Source organism: Sander lucioperca, chromosome 4 (genome assembly GCF_008315115.2).
Source record: "Sander lucioperca isolate FBNREF2018 chromosome 4, SLUC_FBN_1.2, whole genome shotgun sequence".
In the NCBI taxonomy this organism is placed as follows: domain Eukaryota; kingdom Metazoa; phylum Chordata; class Actinopteri; order Perciformes; family Percidae; genus Sander; species Sander lucioperca.
Window position 1 is genome coordinate 17115972 of NC_050176.1, and position 17383 is coordinate 17133354.

General features: G+C 40.8%; 1 protein-coding gene across 2 annotated transcripts; it reads left to right on the plus strand.

The window, feature by feature from the left end:
* The first annotated feature begins 845 nt into the window (after positions 1-845).
* On the plus strand, positions 846-15342 carry LOC116042974 (transmembrane protease serine 6). Of its 2 annotated transcripts, XM_031289457.2 has the most exons (18): positions 851-1230; positions 1618-1750; positions 2451-2593; positions 3694-3761; positions 4267-4454; positions 4839-4880; positions 5284-5488; positions 6115-6251; positions 6433-6545; positions 6662-6771; positions 7861-8003; positions 8136-8234; positions 9367-9480; positions 9628-9744; positions 10146-10314; positions 11385-11662; positions 13606-13742; positions 14678-15342. In XM_031289457.2, the coding sequence occupies exons 1-18, from the start codon at positions 1156-1158 to the stop codon at positions 14840-14842; spliced, it is 2436 nt and encodes an 811-aa protein (XP_031145317.1). In that variant the 5' UTR covers positions 851-1155; the 3' UTR covers positions 14843-15342. The 2 variants fall into 2 exon arrangements, with proteins under 2 accessions (XP_035856791.1, XP_031145317.1); XM_036000898.1 differs by lacking the exon at positions 4839-4880 and having other exon boundaries at positions 846-1230.
* Positions 15343-17383: the final 2041 nt, after the last annotated feature.

The window sequence follows — 17383 nt, forward strand, 5'->3', positions numbered from 1 at the left end:
TCTAGAGATACGTGGACTGGCTCTGGCTTTTTGTCTGTTGCTAGGGAAACTTAGTCTCTGAGTGCATTGTAATCCCGCAGATCTATGTATTGTAACTCCGATGCTTGACTGATTAAACAAATTTATTTGACTTTATGTTATCGTCTTATTTGGCTCTTGCTTAGGATCGATGTAATACTCATTGAACAAATGCGAGGGGATATGTAGGTCTTTTATTGGAGTCAGACACAGTGTCCCAAAAGGGGGGATACAGAAGAGGAAATCCCCAACAATGTACAAAGGCATTGTCTTGACTAATCTTTAAGTAGAGTGATGTGTGACCAACAGTAGTGCATGTGTCCATCTCTGGACTCTGAATTTTCAATAAAATAAATGAGAAAGGTGAGTATTTGGGGGCATATTGTAAACTTATAGTAAACTTCTTTTTCTGTGATTACAAAAGTCCAATTCAACACAATGGTCTGTATTTAACATGTAATGGATAAATAAACAATTTACCTCCTTACCACTTCAGACAGAAGAAATCAGTATCTGAGGTACTAGTGAATGAGGTAAACTCACAGTCTCCTTCAATACACAAATCTCTGCCTCAACCTCAGGCTTTCTTTCTGTGCATCTAACTCACTTAATGGCCCATTGGGATTTGTTGTTTGCATGGAAATGAACCCAGGGAAACGAGTTGAGTACGTACATAGCCTGACTCTGCTTTACTCCCATTAGATTTACTGTGCAGAGGAGTTGACTGAGCGCATCATTGTTGCTAGGTAATGATTAGTTAAACTGTACCTGTACACATCTAAGTCACTGCTGCTCCTCTTAGACGAGAAGGTGCTCTACTACACGTATGCTTAGTTTTAAACAGGTTATAACTTTGTGGATGTATTTTGGTTTTATTCTACTGTCAGTCGAACAGTATCACTTAGCAATAGACAGAGCCAAACAAGCTTTGGGAAATATTGATTAACGTTTTCTTTTTTTCTTTTTTCACCTTTGGACTAACAAACAGAGAGGGAGTCGTTCTCTGTCTGTTGGAGCAACATGTCTGGTTATGTGCTTACAAGAGATGCAAAATAAAAGCTAAATTGGATATTCATTAATGAGCCCCAAAGGCGAGTGAGATGCTTTCTCAAGGAACAAAGGACGCGGAGTGATGCAATGGCGCTCGGGTACGGCTCTAAGAAGTGGATTTTGTGTGACCAGGGGGTCACACCTGCTTCTCAGAACAATGCGGTCAGTAATGCTAATATTACAATATAGGCTATAGGCTACATATGTAGTCTGATCTGGAACCAAGTTATAAGTTAGTATAACTAAATCATTAGAGGCTCATTTTTGGCTGATGAAAAACTGTAAAAACTATAATTTTGAATTCCAAAAATGTAAAAGTAATGTAAAAGTAATGTTGAGTGTTTAGGTCGATGATGTCTGCGGATAGATTTCAACGGGGGAGATGAACTGAAAAATCCTGCAGCAAAACATAATCCACTGGGAAAAATGCCCTTGATAGTCCCTCACTCAGAGACTGGATGATAAGACACTTCAGACTGTGTTTCTTACATAGCAGATTTCTTATTTCTAACCCAAAATAAAGTAAAAGTGTTTGTCTGTTCTCTACAGGTGGAAGCTGGTGGCCAAGCTGTGGCTACACTCACCAGGAAGACTCGGTCCTTTAAGTGTCTTCTGGCCTTCCTCATCATCACCATCATCATTCTCGCAGCTGCAGGAGCCACACTAGCCTGGTACTTCCTGGGTAAGGAGACTTCTCTCTTTCTCTTTATTTATTAATTGCATTTCAGTCATGTTAGCTGCATGACTCTATGGATGGCAATATTGGTATGTAGGTCAGTCATTCCCCTATCTTTGACCCATACTGAAACATCTCAAAAACTATTAACTGCCAGGAAATTTTCATGGTTCCTTGGCGATGATTTTTCATAGCACCACCATGAGGCTGACATTTGTTGTTTGTGAATTTCTCAACAACTACACTACATTATTAGATGGATTTCCATGCAATGTAATTCAGACATTCATGTCCTGCTCAGAATGAAATGTAATATTTAAAAATGTTGTCCAATATTTTGGTTTAAAAACTAGAGATATTTCCATTAGCTTGAGCTGAATTTTGTGTTTACTGCCAATTAGCAAATGTTAGCATGCTAACACGCTAAACTAAGATGATGACTATGGTAAATAGTATACCTGCTAAACATAAGCATGTTAGAATCAGAATCAGAATCAGAATCAGAATTCTGATTCTGATTCTGATTCTGAATAGTATACCTGCTAAACATAAGCATGTTAGCATGCTGACATGTATGCTAGCATTAGCTCAAAGCACTGCTGTGCCTAAGTACAGTCTCACAGAGCTGCTAGCATGGCTGTAGATTCTTACGTATTGTCTAGGTCTATTTATGCTGTATTGATCTTCACACCTTCCTCTGTAACAGAACACAGGGTTTGGTTGTTGGAGCCTCGTGTCCAGCAGCAGTACACGGCCTACCTGTCCATCCTCAACAGGAACTTCTCTGCTGATCTGTCCTCTCACAACAGCCCTGCATTCAAGAAAGAGGCCAAGGGAGTAGAGAACATGGTGAGCAAGGATTCCTCTGATACTGATGTACACTAGAATGACTTGGTTAAAGGATCAAGACTGCTGTTGGTTTTTATATTTTTCCATGTCAATTTCATAATGCAATTAAACTACCTGGCAAAAAAAGAAAAGCAGTAGTAGTCAAGTCAATATTATAATAATATTATATAAATTTTATAAAGCTTCAAATCACAGCAAAAGTTATCTCAAGACACTTTTCATTCAGAGCAGGTATAGACCATACTCACAGAGACCCAACATTTCCTTAAGAGCAAACGGGCCAAGGAAGAATTCCCCTTTGGGTTGGGTCTCTCTCAAACAAGAGAGAGAGAGAGAGAGAGAGAGAGAGAGAGAGAGAGAGAGAGAGAGAGAGAGAGAGAGAGAGAGAGAGAGAGAGAGAGAGAGAGAGAGAGAGAGAGAGAGAGAAAGAGGCTGGGGGTTGAGGGAGAGACAGAGAAGCACAGCAACAATAATATCACTAACAACTATAATAATAATAATAATAATAATAATAATAATAATAATAGAAATATGACTAATAACAAGAGCATCAGGCATCAAGCAGGACCATGGCAGGCGGCGCAACCACAATCCATGTGCAACCACAATCCACGGATATCTTTGAGACGAGAAAGCATGAGGACCCCAGGGAAGATGCCAAGGTAGTAACATGCATTAATTGGGCATGAATGAGTACAGATGGAGAGGAGCTCAGTGTATTATAGGAAGTCCCCTGGCAGTCTAAACCTAAAGCATCATAACTAGGGTCTGGTCCAAGGAAAATCTGAGCCATCCCTAATAATAAGCTTTATCAAAGAGGAAAGTCTTAAGCAACCTTAAAATGTGGAGACGGAGAGGAGCTTAATAGCTGAAGGCTCTATCTCCCAATGTTCTTTTGGAGACTCTAGGAACCCCAAGTAACCCTGCATTCTGGGACTGCAGTGTTAGTGGGGTAATAGAGTAAGTAGTACTACTAAAAGTGCTTTGAGCTGCCTGACCATTAAGAGCTATAACGATTTTAAATTCAGTTCAGTACTCTGTTGGAAACAACTTGATGAGACTCATGTAAACAGATGATATTGTTTTTCTTTGTCTTTCAGGTAAATAAAATAATGAAGGGGTCCAGTCTTTCTCGATACTTCAACTACACCACTGTGTTCGCCTTTGGGTATGTGGATCAACCCTTTTCATATACAGTACAGTAATAATAACCAGAAAGAATAGAAGCAATATGGGAGTGACAGAACTTGCATACAGAAATACTTATAGTGGAAGATCTTAGTCAGAGGGAGAAAAAGAAACATCTGTTTAAACATAAGACAGCTCACTATGTTACCACATGTTGATGCTGCTTAATATACAGTTCATTCATTCAATTAATCAGGTTTGGTAATCAATGCTTTGCTGATTGATAACAGCTATGACTTCTAGGCTCAGCCGCAGAACATGTGACAGCAGAAAAAGTGGTTCCCAGTTAGAATCTGTATCCCCTCTATGTCTGTGTTGCAGTTATATTCACTTTTGACAGTAATCACCAGCTCAGATACCAAAATTCAAACCTGTTGAACTTATGTATGGCATATCATATTGAAGGAACACTTGTAGTTTTGTGCCTGTAAATTGTGTTGAAAGCTTGTATATTCAGCTCTGCTGAATATACTTTGTTTCTGCAGGGAGGGGGGTGTCGTGGCTCACTTTTGGATAGTGATGTCTGTGCCAGGCAGCCGTGTTGAGTATGTCACACTGGAGAAAGTCACCATGAGCCTGGAGAATGGCCTGAGGGAGTACAAAGAGTCAGGGGAGAATGAGACGGCCAGCTTCTCCGGATACCTCCTACACCTCCCCTCGCTGTTTGTCAGTGGTGAGAGCAAAAGATGAGCAGAGGGAACGACTGTGTGTGTGTGTGTGTATGTATGTGTGTTCTTGTTTAACTACATTCGTGGGGTCCAAAAACTGGGAATACAGTATACTTGTGGGGTCCGACCAGCTTTGTGGGGCCAAAATGTTGGACCCCACAAGTTTAAAGGGCTGTTTGAGGGTTAAGACTTGGTTTTAGGGTTAGGGTTAGAATTAGGTTATGGTTAGGGTGAGGGTAAGGGTTAAGGTTAGGCATTTAGTTGTGATGGTTAAGGTTAGGGTAAGGGGCTAGGGAATGCATCATGTGTGTGTGTGTGTGTGTGTGTGTGTAAGCCAGTGAATGAGTTTTTAACTTAAATGTCTCTTTTTTGTATTATGCTCTTTACAGAAACCGACTCCAAAGTTATAGAGCTTTTGAAAGCTTCATTTGGTATCCCACTTTATTTTCATTTGCTTGTTCATAATTTATTTGTATCAATCTTTCACTTTGATTTGAACTGTAATTAGCATGCAGCACAATGTGCACCACTTTTTAAACTCTTTGTATATTGAATATTTCTCTTACTATAGCCCCATGTATGTACACTGCTTCAACATGTCGAGAAATCTAAACCTTTACAGACCTGCTGTGACTAGTTAATAATGTTACGTTACGATTGGACAATCTCTCTTCAAGGGAGGGGTTGTTGATGTTGAATGTTAATTTTGGGTTTTATTCAATACAGTAGCTCCAAACATAAAATCAAGATGGAATTTGCGTACATTTACTTCAATACAGATCCAAAATTAACCCAGCGCAACTCTAATTCTCCATTTTTTGGCATCCTTTCCAGACTGTTACCGCTACCAGAAGGTGGTGTCTAGCAGTCCCTTAGCTCTCCGTGGCCCTGACACGCAGCGCTCCTCCTGCCTGTGGCACCTCCAGGCCGCCCCTGGCTCCCAGCTGGAGCTCCAGATGGAGTGGCTGCTGCCAGAGTGCCGGGACAGGCTGGTGGTATACAATTCACTCAGCCCCTCCGACGCTTACCTCATCACATCGTGAGTTCCATCCACAGAGTTAGACAGAATATATTTATTTGCTTTGACATATCAGGGTAATATTTGTTCTCTGCTGCACATAGGATATTGGTCGGTCCACCTCTAAAGAAATTTGAATCATATTTCAGCCCAGTCTCATGGCAGTTCGTGAAATGGTTACGTTATTGAATCTATTGATTCGTGAACAAGACACGATTATGTCATTTTTTTCGTGTGGTGATTACGAATTTTAATTTAATGTATTTAAATAGGAATCATATTATGTGATCACAGCACGACAACGGTAGTAGTATGAAAAGCAGAAAATCTGCGTAGGGAGGTTGGTCGGGGTGGCGGTCCGTCCTGTTGTTGTCGCTGGCGTGTGGTGTTTAATTTCCCCGTTGAGGCGTTTAATTTCCCTGTTGTAGCGTCCCCCAGAGCAGCCCAGTGTCATGGCAGTTCGTGAAATGGTAACGTTCGAAAATCGTGACCTGTACACGAAATAAACGAGAAAATTGTGACCTGTACACGAATCAATAAATAAAAATAACGTGACTATTTACGAACTGGCGTGAGACCGGGTTGCATATTTAGCACCCGTTTTTTATTTAAGAATCTCTTGAATAAAGTTTCACTCGTCCTCCCAGTGTGTATGGCTGCAGCAGACATGAGCGGGTGGTGCGTGTTCTGTCTTCAGGCGAGTGGATGACGGTGGTTTGGAAACAGGGCCTGTACAACTACAAGGACCCCTTCTCTCTGTCTGCACAGGCCTGGGGCCGCCAGGGTAAGACCACCTGAAAGCCCAGGCCTTCTTTTACTACTTTGAAAATGTTTCACACAATGTTACATACACAGACTGAGAGGAGAGCCTTTTCATCTTATGTTTTGTAGGTAAAATACGTTGATGCCACAAAGCGGCATTGCGGATTGAAATACTTCTCTCTCTTTTTATTTCTATTTCTCAGACTGCAAGTCCACTATAGAGCTGAAGGCAGTATCAGGGGTCCAGGGGACACTGAGGACGCCTTTCTTTCCCAGCTACTACCCCCCCGACACCAACTGTACCTGGAGCTTTACTGTAAGACACTCCCTCATCTATATGTCCCCCACTTCTTGGTTGTTCAATACAATTATTTACAGTGTGTGTTTTGAACTTTATCGTATTTTTGTGTTCATCGTCCTGTGTGGTTTCAGATGCCCAGTGTAGGCATGGGCTTGTCTCTGGAATTTGAGGGCTACGAGTTGAGCAGAGCCAGCTACAACCAGAACTGTACCCAGGGACAGTGGGTCATCCAGAACCGCAGGTAGGCTGTGCCACAATGAGTCTAGTTGTGGTCTTTAAGACTGTAAGATTCGGCCTGGATGGTTAGACTACACAGCCAAACAAGAGCAACGCTGATAACAGGCCAATGAGAATTTAGCTGGAAAAAAGCAGACTAGAAGTTGATTAGTCACAACTGACCAATATGGTTTACATCAGTGGAGACTCAACTGCACCTTGTTTTATCTCCAGCGTCTGGATCAACCTGCAATATAAATGTGTATTTACAAATGTTTCCATAAAAAATAAATCTGTCTTCACTTTATACTTTAACTACTTAGCTGTGTGACTCTCTGCAAAACATGCATTTTGCGAACAGCTTCCTCTTTTTTACAAAAAAATGAAAACTTTTGAATTTCAGATAGCTTTTCCCCTCAAAATGGCTTTTTTAAAGCTCTTTTTATCTGTCTTGTGCACGTGCCAGACCTTCAATACAAAACAACTACAAATAGCTGCACACAACAAGTTGTTTTCTATTTATATAAAAAAAAAACTATTAAATCTGCATTAAGGTCCACCCCTACTGCTTTTTTAACCTGCTTACTGCAATACAATGACAATATATAAATGAACTGAAGGAATAATCCTAGTACAATTAAGAGCAGAGAGATCAGAAAAAGTCATGTGTTTTGTCAGATTATTAAACTAATGTCTATTTTTTAACTGCCACCTGCGTGGAGTTTGGTGTCCCACAGGAAGCCCCTGTGCATATTAATGGTTTCCATACAGGCCATAATATGCAGAAAGATCAGCTAGTTTCACAATACAAAAAACACAAATTGACCAAATTAAAGAATTAAAGAGTTTTTGTTCATAATGTCACATTATTCTACTCCGTAGCGAACAGGGGGGCAGCAGCATCCCATATTAGCCTCCTTAGATTTCATGTGAGGCCATTTTTTTATTTTCAATTTAGAGACATTTCAAACTAGTCAAGTGTCTTGCTTTAAGGGAACTCTATAGTTATTTAAATAACACTTTTCAAACCTGTGGGCTTCCACCAGAGCCGTCATGCTGGCTCTGCAGGGAAACCTGGAGTTTCCATTTAAATTTGTCTCTGTCCATTTCTCAGACTGTGTGGCACCAGGGGCCTGCTGCCATACAACGAACGCCTCTTCCTGCTCTCTACAACTGCCACTGTTGCCATGACATCAGAGGTGTCACTCACAGGGCCGGGACTTCAGCTGCGCTACAGTGTCTTCAATCTATCAGATCGTAAGTTGTGGATGCAGGAGACACATCCAAGACATGTGGATTAATGAACTGCTAAGTAATGTTGTGTTCTACCTATGTCTATGAACCGATTTTTAAATGTTGTGTGTGCATGTGTTTGTGTGTGTTTTATAGCTTGCCCAGGCCAGTTTCTCTGCACTATTAACGGCCTGTGTGTTCCTGCCTGTGATGGAATCAAGGACTGTCCCAACGGTCTTGACGAGAGGAACTGTGGTATTCGTTAATGTTTAAAATTAATTTATTCCCACGTAGTTTGTTGTACATTGTTTTCTGTTGAAACAGGAAGTTGACACATGGTGCAGGACAGAGTAAATGAATGGGTCGGACCACCATGCAAAGCCAATAAAGCCCAATTCATTTAGATTTTGATGTATTTACTGTCAAATAACGTTGAGTTTATCACAGATGTGACATTGAGATGCAACAACACTCTTCAGGAAAAAGGACAGGGACTGACTGTCAGGGGTGAAGCAAACATCCACCTCCACCACCACCATCACCATGTTGTCACACTTCGGAAGATAAAAAGTTGCTATTTTGAAACACTGCTAAAGGCAGGATGTTTCAACATCTGTAACATGAGCCTTGTCAGCATGCTGCACACGAAAGGCTGTCCTGAATGCCTGAGGGTGATGCTGATCTGATCTGATGGCATGAGCCTGTTCTTTCTAAATCTTCAGAATCTATTTGAATGCCAGCCAGTATATTTCACAATGTAAAAACCTGTTAGTTTGTTAGTTTATATGCTATTATTGGTTTGGCTTTTTAGGTGTTACTACTGGTAGGACACAGATTAGCCATTAATAAGATACTTTTTAATAGGGAGTTAAACGTTCATCATGTGATATAAAGACATGAGAAAGTAAAAGCTTTGTGAATTGTTTTTGCATGCTTTGCAGAATGGTATATGATATGATATGGATAGTTTATGTAGCATAAAAGCATAGATTGTATATAATAAAAAGGGGAAAATACATTTTTCTTCACCACTTTTATCATTTTCCCCCAGCAAAGATAGTCAAATGTGGCAAAATGCACTGTATCTGGTTATCGATGTATCTACCCACAACATTCAAGTCTCAAATTGTGAAACTGTGAATGACAAATGAAAAAGAAAATTTAAATTGGAAATGCAAAGTACAGCAGACTGCCTCTGTTTGCTGCTTTATCTTTTGTTATGCTGGACTTCTAACTGTTACAATGCCTTTCTGTTTTTTTTCTGGTACATTTCCTTATGTGTGTATGTGTGTGTATGTTTCTGTGTGTGTGTGTGTGTGTGTGTGTGTGTGTGTGTGTGTGTGTGTGTGTGTGTGTGTGTGTGTGTGTGTGTGTGTGTGTGTTTCAGTGTGTGTGGCACAGTACCAGTGTCCGGAGGACAGTCAGTGTGTGGACTACTACAAGGTGTGTGACCAACTCCCAGACTGCCCTGAGGCAACAGATGAGATGAACTGTACTGATGGTAACACACTCAAACTCATCACAACGCAACGTCAATCAAATCTCAGTCTTAAAATGTAGTGTGTGGAGGCTCTAACAGCAGCAAAACAAACCATTAGACATTTGTGTGTGTGTGTGTGTGTGTGTGTGTGTGTGTGTGTGTGTGCAGGTGTGCAGTGTACAGATATGACCTATGTGTGCGCTGATGGAACGTGCCTGAAAAAGCCAAACCCACAGTGTGACTTTGTCACCGACTGCCCCGACGCCTCAGATGAGAAAGAGTGTGGTGAGAAGATCACCCCTATCAGAAAAGTTTATATGTTTTAATTTCACCTTAATTCAGTTTTGGACTTCATACATTTAACTTTTGTGATGCCTTCATTCTCCCTTGGACAGGTTCCTTGAGATTTTCGTAGACTTGTCAACCTGGTTTTTGATAAAAAGTGAAAAGAAATAAATCAATAAAGTCTGATTTAATTAGTCTTTGTACTTTTTATTTGTATTTAGTTTTGTTTCCCCCATTGGCATTAGGAAGAATTAGATGTACTGGAAATGAACTCTCAAGCATTTTGGTATTTTTTCCTTTTTTCCAATACAACTATGCTGATTCTATTTACATATATTAAGCAAATGTTTGCTGTCCATATTTGCAACTGTTTGTTTTAATATTTCCGTGTGTGCATTCAGACTGCGGCCTGAGGCAGTTCTCCAGCCGTATTGTGGGGGGGACCAATGCCACAGAGGGGGAGTGGCCATGGCAGGCCAGCCTTCAGGTGCGGGGTACCCACATCTGCGGGGGCGCGCTAATCTCCAGCCAATGGGTGGTGTCTGCTGCCCACTGTTTCTATGACGACCAGTAAGTGCAGGAAAAGAGGGAAGGAAGTGGTCTGTTAAATGAGGTGTAAGAATGTTCTTTCAAAACAAACAGTTTGAGGGACTTTGAGCAAAACTCACAAGCATTTTCTTTTCAGCTAAAGATGTTTATTATTTATACATTTTTTAAACATGTTTTGTTTACCTCCAAAGTTTTTTTTATTTTCAGTCCTGCTGTTGTGTCTTTGCTGTTTAGGGTTTAGCTGTAACAGCCTGTCTGATTCAAAGTGTGTACACGCTTGTCTTTCAAAGCCAGACTACGCTGGCTGGACTACGACCAAAACTATAGCTGCGACATCCTGTAGAGGATTAAACATTCTTTCCTCTTAATGTTCTTTTTATGGTGATTAAAAGCTTGTGCAGCGTTTAGTGAGTGTTGATATTTCAGTGGACAAACGTAAATAGAAATTACGTTTCCAGAGACTTGAGAAACAGTTGCTCAAGTATTTGTTAGTAGTCTCGCATTGCCAGACCTTCCTCCACAGCGCTGCGGAGGAGGGTCTGGCTAGTCCACACAGCATACCGGGATGGGAGAAAAACGTGCTCTGGTTTATTGGCATTTCTTTAAACCAATAAAAATCGTCATGGGCTGCGCTAATCGCTGGACGGAGCCACGTTGCCTCTGCAAAATAGCCTTGGAAAGGAACTTGTTTTGGTGGAAATTGTTTTAGTCGTGTAACAGAATTGGACAGATAGTCTAGCTAGCTGTCTGAATTTACCCTGCAGAGATCTGAGGAGCAGTTAACCATAGTCCTCATAAATCCAACGGAGTTTAAATTACAGCACAAAGAAAGTGGAAGGTGAGGGGCATCCGGCCGAAAAGAGGGCCATCCGGCACAATTTCAGGCAGCACCGGAGCAATCCCGGAAGTGGAACATCCTGAATATAGACTAATTTGTTGGCAACAGTCAACGACTGCAACTATACAGTATTTAAACTATATAATAAATTGAAGATTTGGTTGATTTGGTTATTTGAATTTGTACTTGGGAAAGAAAAGTATGACTTATTTCCCCTGTAACACACTCTTTTTTTCTCCTCCTCCTCCTGCAGTCTCTACTCCCCCTCGATGTGGACGGTTTACCTGGGTAAACTCCTGCTCAGCCCCAGCAGCCCTACTGAAGAAGTGGCTCGTGTTAAGCAAATCCACCTCCACCAATACTACGACGACGAGTCCCACGACTATGACCTGGCCCTGCTGAAGCTAGATCGACCCGCCTCCACGCTGCTGGCTGGACATGCTCAACCCGCCTGCCTGCCTCCGCCTGCCCACCAGCTGGAGCCGGGCCTGCTCTGCTGGGTCACCGGCTGGGGGACTCTCCGCGAGGGGGGTGAGAATGGAAAGAGGGAAGGGGAGCTTGGGGAAATGTGGAGAGAGGATAGAGGGTGAAATGTCTGAACAAAGCTGTGTTCGAAGTCGCCTACTATACAAGTAGTAAGTACGGATTTGCCTAAAACTTAGCATGTAGTATGTAAACAAAAGCAAAATCTGTAGTTTGCCAAAAATACCCGGATGTTGTACTGATTCAGAAAAAAAGGTATGCAGTGTGTTCGTCGGTAGAATGTAGTAGGCAATTTCGAATGCAGCCAATGTTTGTGTGTTAAGTCCTCTCTTAGTTCTTCGTATCGTATCATAATCAGGCTGGAAATACCTGGAAAGCAAAGGCATAAACAACAATGACAGTCTGGCCAGTGTAGGTGGAAAGGGGCTGGTAAACATACAGCCAGGCAGCCATGAAAATGGGAAGCAGGTGAGGTGGGAAAGGGGTTACTGCAGGGCAGGAGAGAGTGACTGGATCAGACATGACAGGAGACTAAGACAGGTGGGAAGTTCTGAGGGCATCAAGTGGATGGATGGAAAATGGCAATAAAGTGGGCTGGGGAAGTGAGAGTGTGGCTGAAGAGAGGGACTGAGGACTGAGGTTTACATTGTGACAATCTTACAAAGTCAGGTTTATCTTCTGACCCCCTCAAAGTACCATGGCTCGAAGTTAGGACCCACTTAGAGTAGAGTAGAGTAACTGCACAATTACTGATCGCACTAATGAATTCAACAATCTATTTTGCAAGGACTTGTAATGTTGCAAAACCTCATTTTTCTCAGGACTTCAGGTAAAGGAATTGTTTTTCATTCATCCCATTATAATTTCCAGTTAACCTAAGGCTTTGGTATGCGTGACCTACAGGAACACATCATCATACTTTAAAAAGGGATACTTTCAAATGAAAGTATGCAGGTTTATAAAAATGAACCATTTTAAGATGGACTTTTATTTGGTGCTTTTGACTTAGTAGGTTTATTGTATAAAGTCTGATGTCGGTTTATTGTATAAAGTCTGATGTCGGTTTATTGTATAAAGTCTGATGTCCAACTGCTCTAATTGTTTTGTTATACAATTTGTTTATATTTCTGCTACAGGATGAACACTTAAGTTTTTCCATTGGCTTATGTTTTCTGCAGTATAATGCAGTATTTTCAAAGGAAGTGATTTTATGTGACTTGTGCAGCCTGTAAAAAACCCATTTCGTCAGTGGCACTTTGAAATAGCGGGCAAGATGTGAGAAGTCTTGTGTGGAGGGAGTTGTTTAGTGGGGAGTCTTGGTAATTTGGTGGTTGTGATAACAGAGTGAAAACACATGAAATGAACTTATTCAAATTAAAGAGGCAGATGGAGATAGAGTGATGTGGGTGGAAGTGTGTGGGCTGGGGGTTTCTGATGAACCAAATTAACAGATCAAAGTTGCTTGAAAGAGACGTGTTGGAGAGAAAAAGCTTAGGTGGATTTTTTTAAGGTGCGGTTACACCACTATATTTCCAGTGAAGTGGCTTCTTTTCACTCTAAAGATGAAACCTTTACTATACTTTTAGTTAACAGCTGGTGGGTAATTGTGTGCACATAAGTGCAACTACAGCATGTAGGAAATCTTCAGGCTGGTTATTGTTTGTTAAACATAAATACGGTACGTTAAATGATTTCTGCTGAAGCTGAGCAATCGATATATCTGCAGTCTGTGACATATTTCACTGTGGGTTTTTGTAGTTTGATCAATACAATTGACATCCAGTGGGTGAATCGAAACTCAGCAGTTAAGATGTCAGTTTCAGCTGTCTGTAGAATAAGAAAAAGCCAAATGTGACAGCAACTTTAGGAAAGCAAAGTGAATGCAGACTTTATCTTAAAAATATAATTCATACATTGTCTCTAGTGTATAAAAAAAAGAGGAAGACTCTTTTGGCCTTCACTGGTTTACTTTTCCCCTCTGATCTCTTCAGGCAGTGCCAGTAATGTGCTTCAGAAGGTGGATGTTCGCCTGGTCAGCGAGGAAGCCTGCGTTCGCTCTTACGGCCACCTGGTCACTCCCAGAATGCTTTGCGCTGGTTACCGCAGTGGAGGCAAAGATGCCTGTCAGGTACAAAAAAACAACAACACATAAATACAAAACCAGATGAAATAAATGCCTAATGCTTGTTTTCATTTCATTTCACAATCCAATTTGAATTTACGGTTGCACTTGATTTTACAGCCTGCCCCTTTACTGTTTTGGTTCAGTCTCACCGCTCTCACCAACCTTATTTTTAACTGCAGCAGGCTATTTTCAGTCAAACAGTTCTAAATTATTACTGTGAGCGACTAGCTGGTGAACATAGCATTTAGCAGCTCAAGAGTTAGATTTTCCCTTCAGGATTGGTGGAGAGCAAAATAGAGCTAGAAGGAGAGTGAATATTGGACTTATATTTGTTGGATGGACAGAAATACAATTCCAAATGATAATGTTTGCTTTGTGTCTGCTGGATGTATAAGAAATCCACAATGACAACTTGATAAGGTGTCACAGTAGTGTTTACTGTGGAGCTAGAGTTGCGCTGCCACCAAGTGGCAACAAATATATAAATGCAGGTTTAAATCAAAGCACATGTTCAGAGGCTTTATATTTGGCACTTCATACAGTTATTTAGTAGGCCAATATTCTATAGTTAATATAATACATTTAAATTACAGGAGTAGGCTATTATGTACTGTATGGTTTGGGTAAATCATCCAGTCACGGTGTATTTATATCTGCCATAAGGAACAAAAGGGGGAACAAACCAAACATCATGTGCACGGTGCTGGCATAGTACATCCTGAAAGTCCTCCGGCTTTGGGAGTTTGTGTTCCTCATAAACAGTTCTATAGTTCTAAACAGTTCTAAAGTTTTTAAAGCCAGACATCCATGCACCGAGTGATATTATAGTTGAGTCATAAGTATTGATCATCAACCTTATCAATTATTTTGGTTACTTTGTGCTATAGAGACATTTAAATCTTACCCCCTGTCCTTTTAACATTGCCTGTCTCTGTCAGGGAGACTCTGGCGGTCCCATGGTGTGCCAGGAGCCATCGGGCCGCTGGTTCCTGGCCGGGGTGGTGAGCTGGGGCAAAGGCTGCGGGCGTCCAGACTACTACGGCGTCTACACTCGCATCACCAGGCTCACTGGCTGGATCAAACAAGTCATCCGCAGCCCCTGAGACAATGGGGATCTTCATCATCATTACATCAATATACTCATAATCCAATGCCGAGTGCAAATGAAAATACTAACCAAGTGAGGGTAAAAAGTGCTGGAAGATGAATTAAGATTGCTTCTCAGCCAAACAGCAAGCTGGTAAAATGTTAAAAAGCCATTATTCCAAAGTCATAAAGTAACAAAGCTAATAATAATCAACCATATTTAAGCAGCATATTTCAGAACTGATATTCTAAAGTGTTTATCTAGCATGCAGTAAAAAGACACTTGCCAATGTTAGTAAGAAAGGGCTAACAAAAAGATGATGATGATTTTTTGAAGCAAAAGCAAAGTAAAAGAAGTGATAAAGAAAAGCTCTGAGGTGCAATTTTAATTACTTTGTTAATTATTGTGCCATCCCTAGTTTGATAATTTCCTCTCTTACAGACTGAATCTTCTATATTTTAAAGATATTGAACTTAAAGCATTTTCCCCATAATAAAACATCCTTCTGTCTTGTAATCATTTTTAAAATATACTGTGTTTTCTTGTTTAGCTCGAAGTGAATATAAATTACAACAATACGAGTCTACAGCCATGCTAACAGCTGTCTTAGGCTGTCGGCTACACACAGTGGTGCTTTGAGCTAAATGCTAATGTCAGCGTGTTAACATGTTAAAAAATGACTATGTCAACATGCTGACGTTCAGCAGGTATAATGTTTACCATGTTCACCATCTTAGTTTAGCATATTAGCATGCTAACATTTGCAGTGCAACTGAGGCTGATGGGAATTCCATTAGCATTAGTATTGCAGGTGTTTAGTCATAAACCAAAGTGCTGGACAAATCGAAATTAGGACCTGATGGTGAGGCTATATGAAAAGTCAGGAGATCATCAACGATATCACAATTCACACACAAAATAGTGTGTACAAAATTTCACAGCAATCCATCCATAGTGTTGGATCGATTAACTGACTGGCATTGCTAACCCTTGAGCCTAGCATGGCTAAAAAAACTGCTCCAATTTACACAGTGTATAACAGTGTATGGGGCTGAGACTGATCTCCCTCTCATCGAAATACATGCAATTGCAGTCAAGGCAATACTTAATTCTTTGGCATCAGATTTTATGAGATACTGTTTGCAGGTATAAGTTGAATGTCCTCTTCACAAGCTGCCTTTGATTATGTAAGGAGTTATTTTCGGGGTCTATGAATCACTGGGTCCATGATGCGGTAATTTTTCTTTCCAACTGATTTTATTATCAACAACAATACAATTCTCAAGGGGATTGGGAGCAGGTGCCAGAGCTCGGCATCCCTCTCTGTGGCTGGATGCTCAGTCACTTTGATTTGTAAACAAAACTGGAACGGAAGGTGTTTATCCTTGGAAATTGAATTGGATTCTGCTGAATCATAGACAAGCAAGCTCCTCATCCATCTATGTATCTATCTATGTATCTATCTATGTGTCTATCTATGTATGTATGTATGTATCTATCTATCTATCTATCTATCTATCTATCTATCTATCTATCTTCTTCATCTCCTCTGTCTCATTTTAGAAAGGCTTGACCAGGGACTGGGGTTGCAAATTAGCCAATTGGCTAGAAACCTTTTATGCAACACATCTACACATATTGTTATGGTCTGACTGTGATAATTATGTATATAATAATGTGCGCTGCATTGTCCCTGACAAATAAACTACTAATAAATAAAATAAAATAAAAATGAACTCCCCCTCTCTCCCGCTCATCTTTTTCACTCTGGAAATGAGCCCTCATCCTTACGGGTGTTTCAATATTTGGAACTTCACATTTTCAGTGTAATTGGTATTTTATTAGGCTGTAAACCTTAATGACAGTTCTGCTCAATGAGGCATAACAACAGTGCTCAAACGGGCCTCTGGGTACCACAGAAACCATCCATCATGGCAGTTGCATATACAGTAATGTTCAATGCTTATAAATGACATTCACCATGTTCTGTGGAGCATATTTTAAGGACTAATTTTAACATTTGGATTCTATAACACATACAGCAGATACGTTTCTTAAAAATTCTAAGGATTTAGTCAATGTTGTTTGTCCAGTGTGATTTAGAAATATTACACAACAAAGTAACGTTGTAACCTTGGTTCTCTGAGTGAAGAGACCGTCTCTCCAGCTGTAGGCCACTCAGAGACGGTTCCAATCAAACTATCAGTGATTCCACGCCAGCACAGGTGCTTCATAGGATGTGGCCGGGCAAGCCGGTGTGTCTTCAAGAAATATCCACATACCTGACCTTAGGGGGATCATCCCCATACATATGGAATATGTAACAGCGGAGACATTGTCTCGATACGATAGAGAATATAACAGGATTTCTGGGTCTTGAAGTTCAAATAGTTGTCAAGCTCTTCCCTTTGGCAGCCTTTAGGGGGCGCCAGTGAACAAAAATGACAATTGTAAATTCATGGCAAATAAGGTAAAGCTGAATGCTGACACTCACTCAGATTCCCATTAATTGCCTCTTGCAATTAGTGTGCCTCACATAATGCTCCATGATGCTTCC

What these genes read in the sequence shown, in the direction of transcription:
- LOC116042974 (XM_031289457.2), top strand. Translation starts at nt 1,156, where the DNA reads ATGGCGCTCGGGTACGGCTCTAAGAAGTGGATTTTGTGTGACCAGGGG. An exon ending in GACGCTTACCTCATCACATC is followed by an intron (nt 5,489 to 6,114) that starts GTGAGTTCCATC and finishes TCGTCCTCCCAG; the next exon opens with TGTGTATGGCTGCAGCAGAC. An exon ending in CTCAGATGAGAAAGAGTGTG is followed by an intron (nt 9,745 to 10,145) that starts GTGAGAAGATCA and finishes GTGTGCATTCAG; the next exon opens with ACTGCGGCCTGAGGCAGTTC.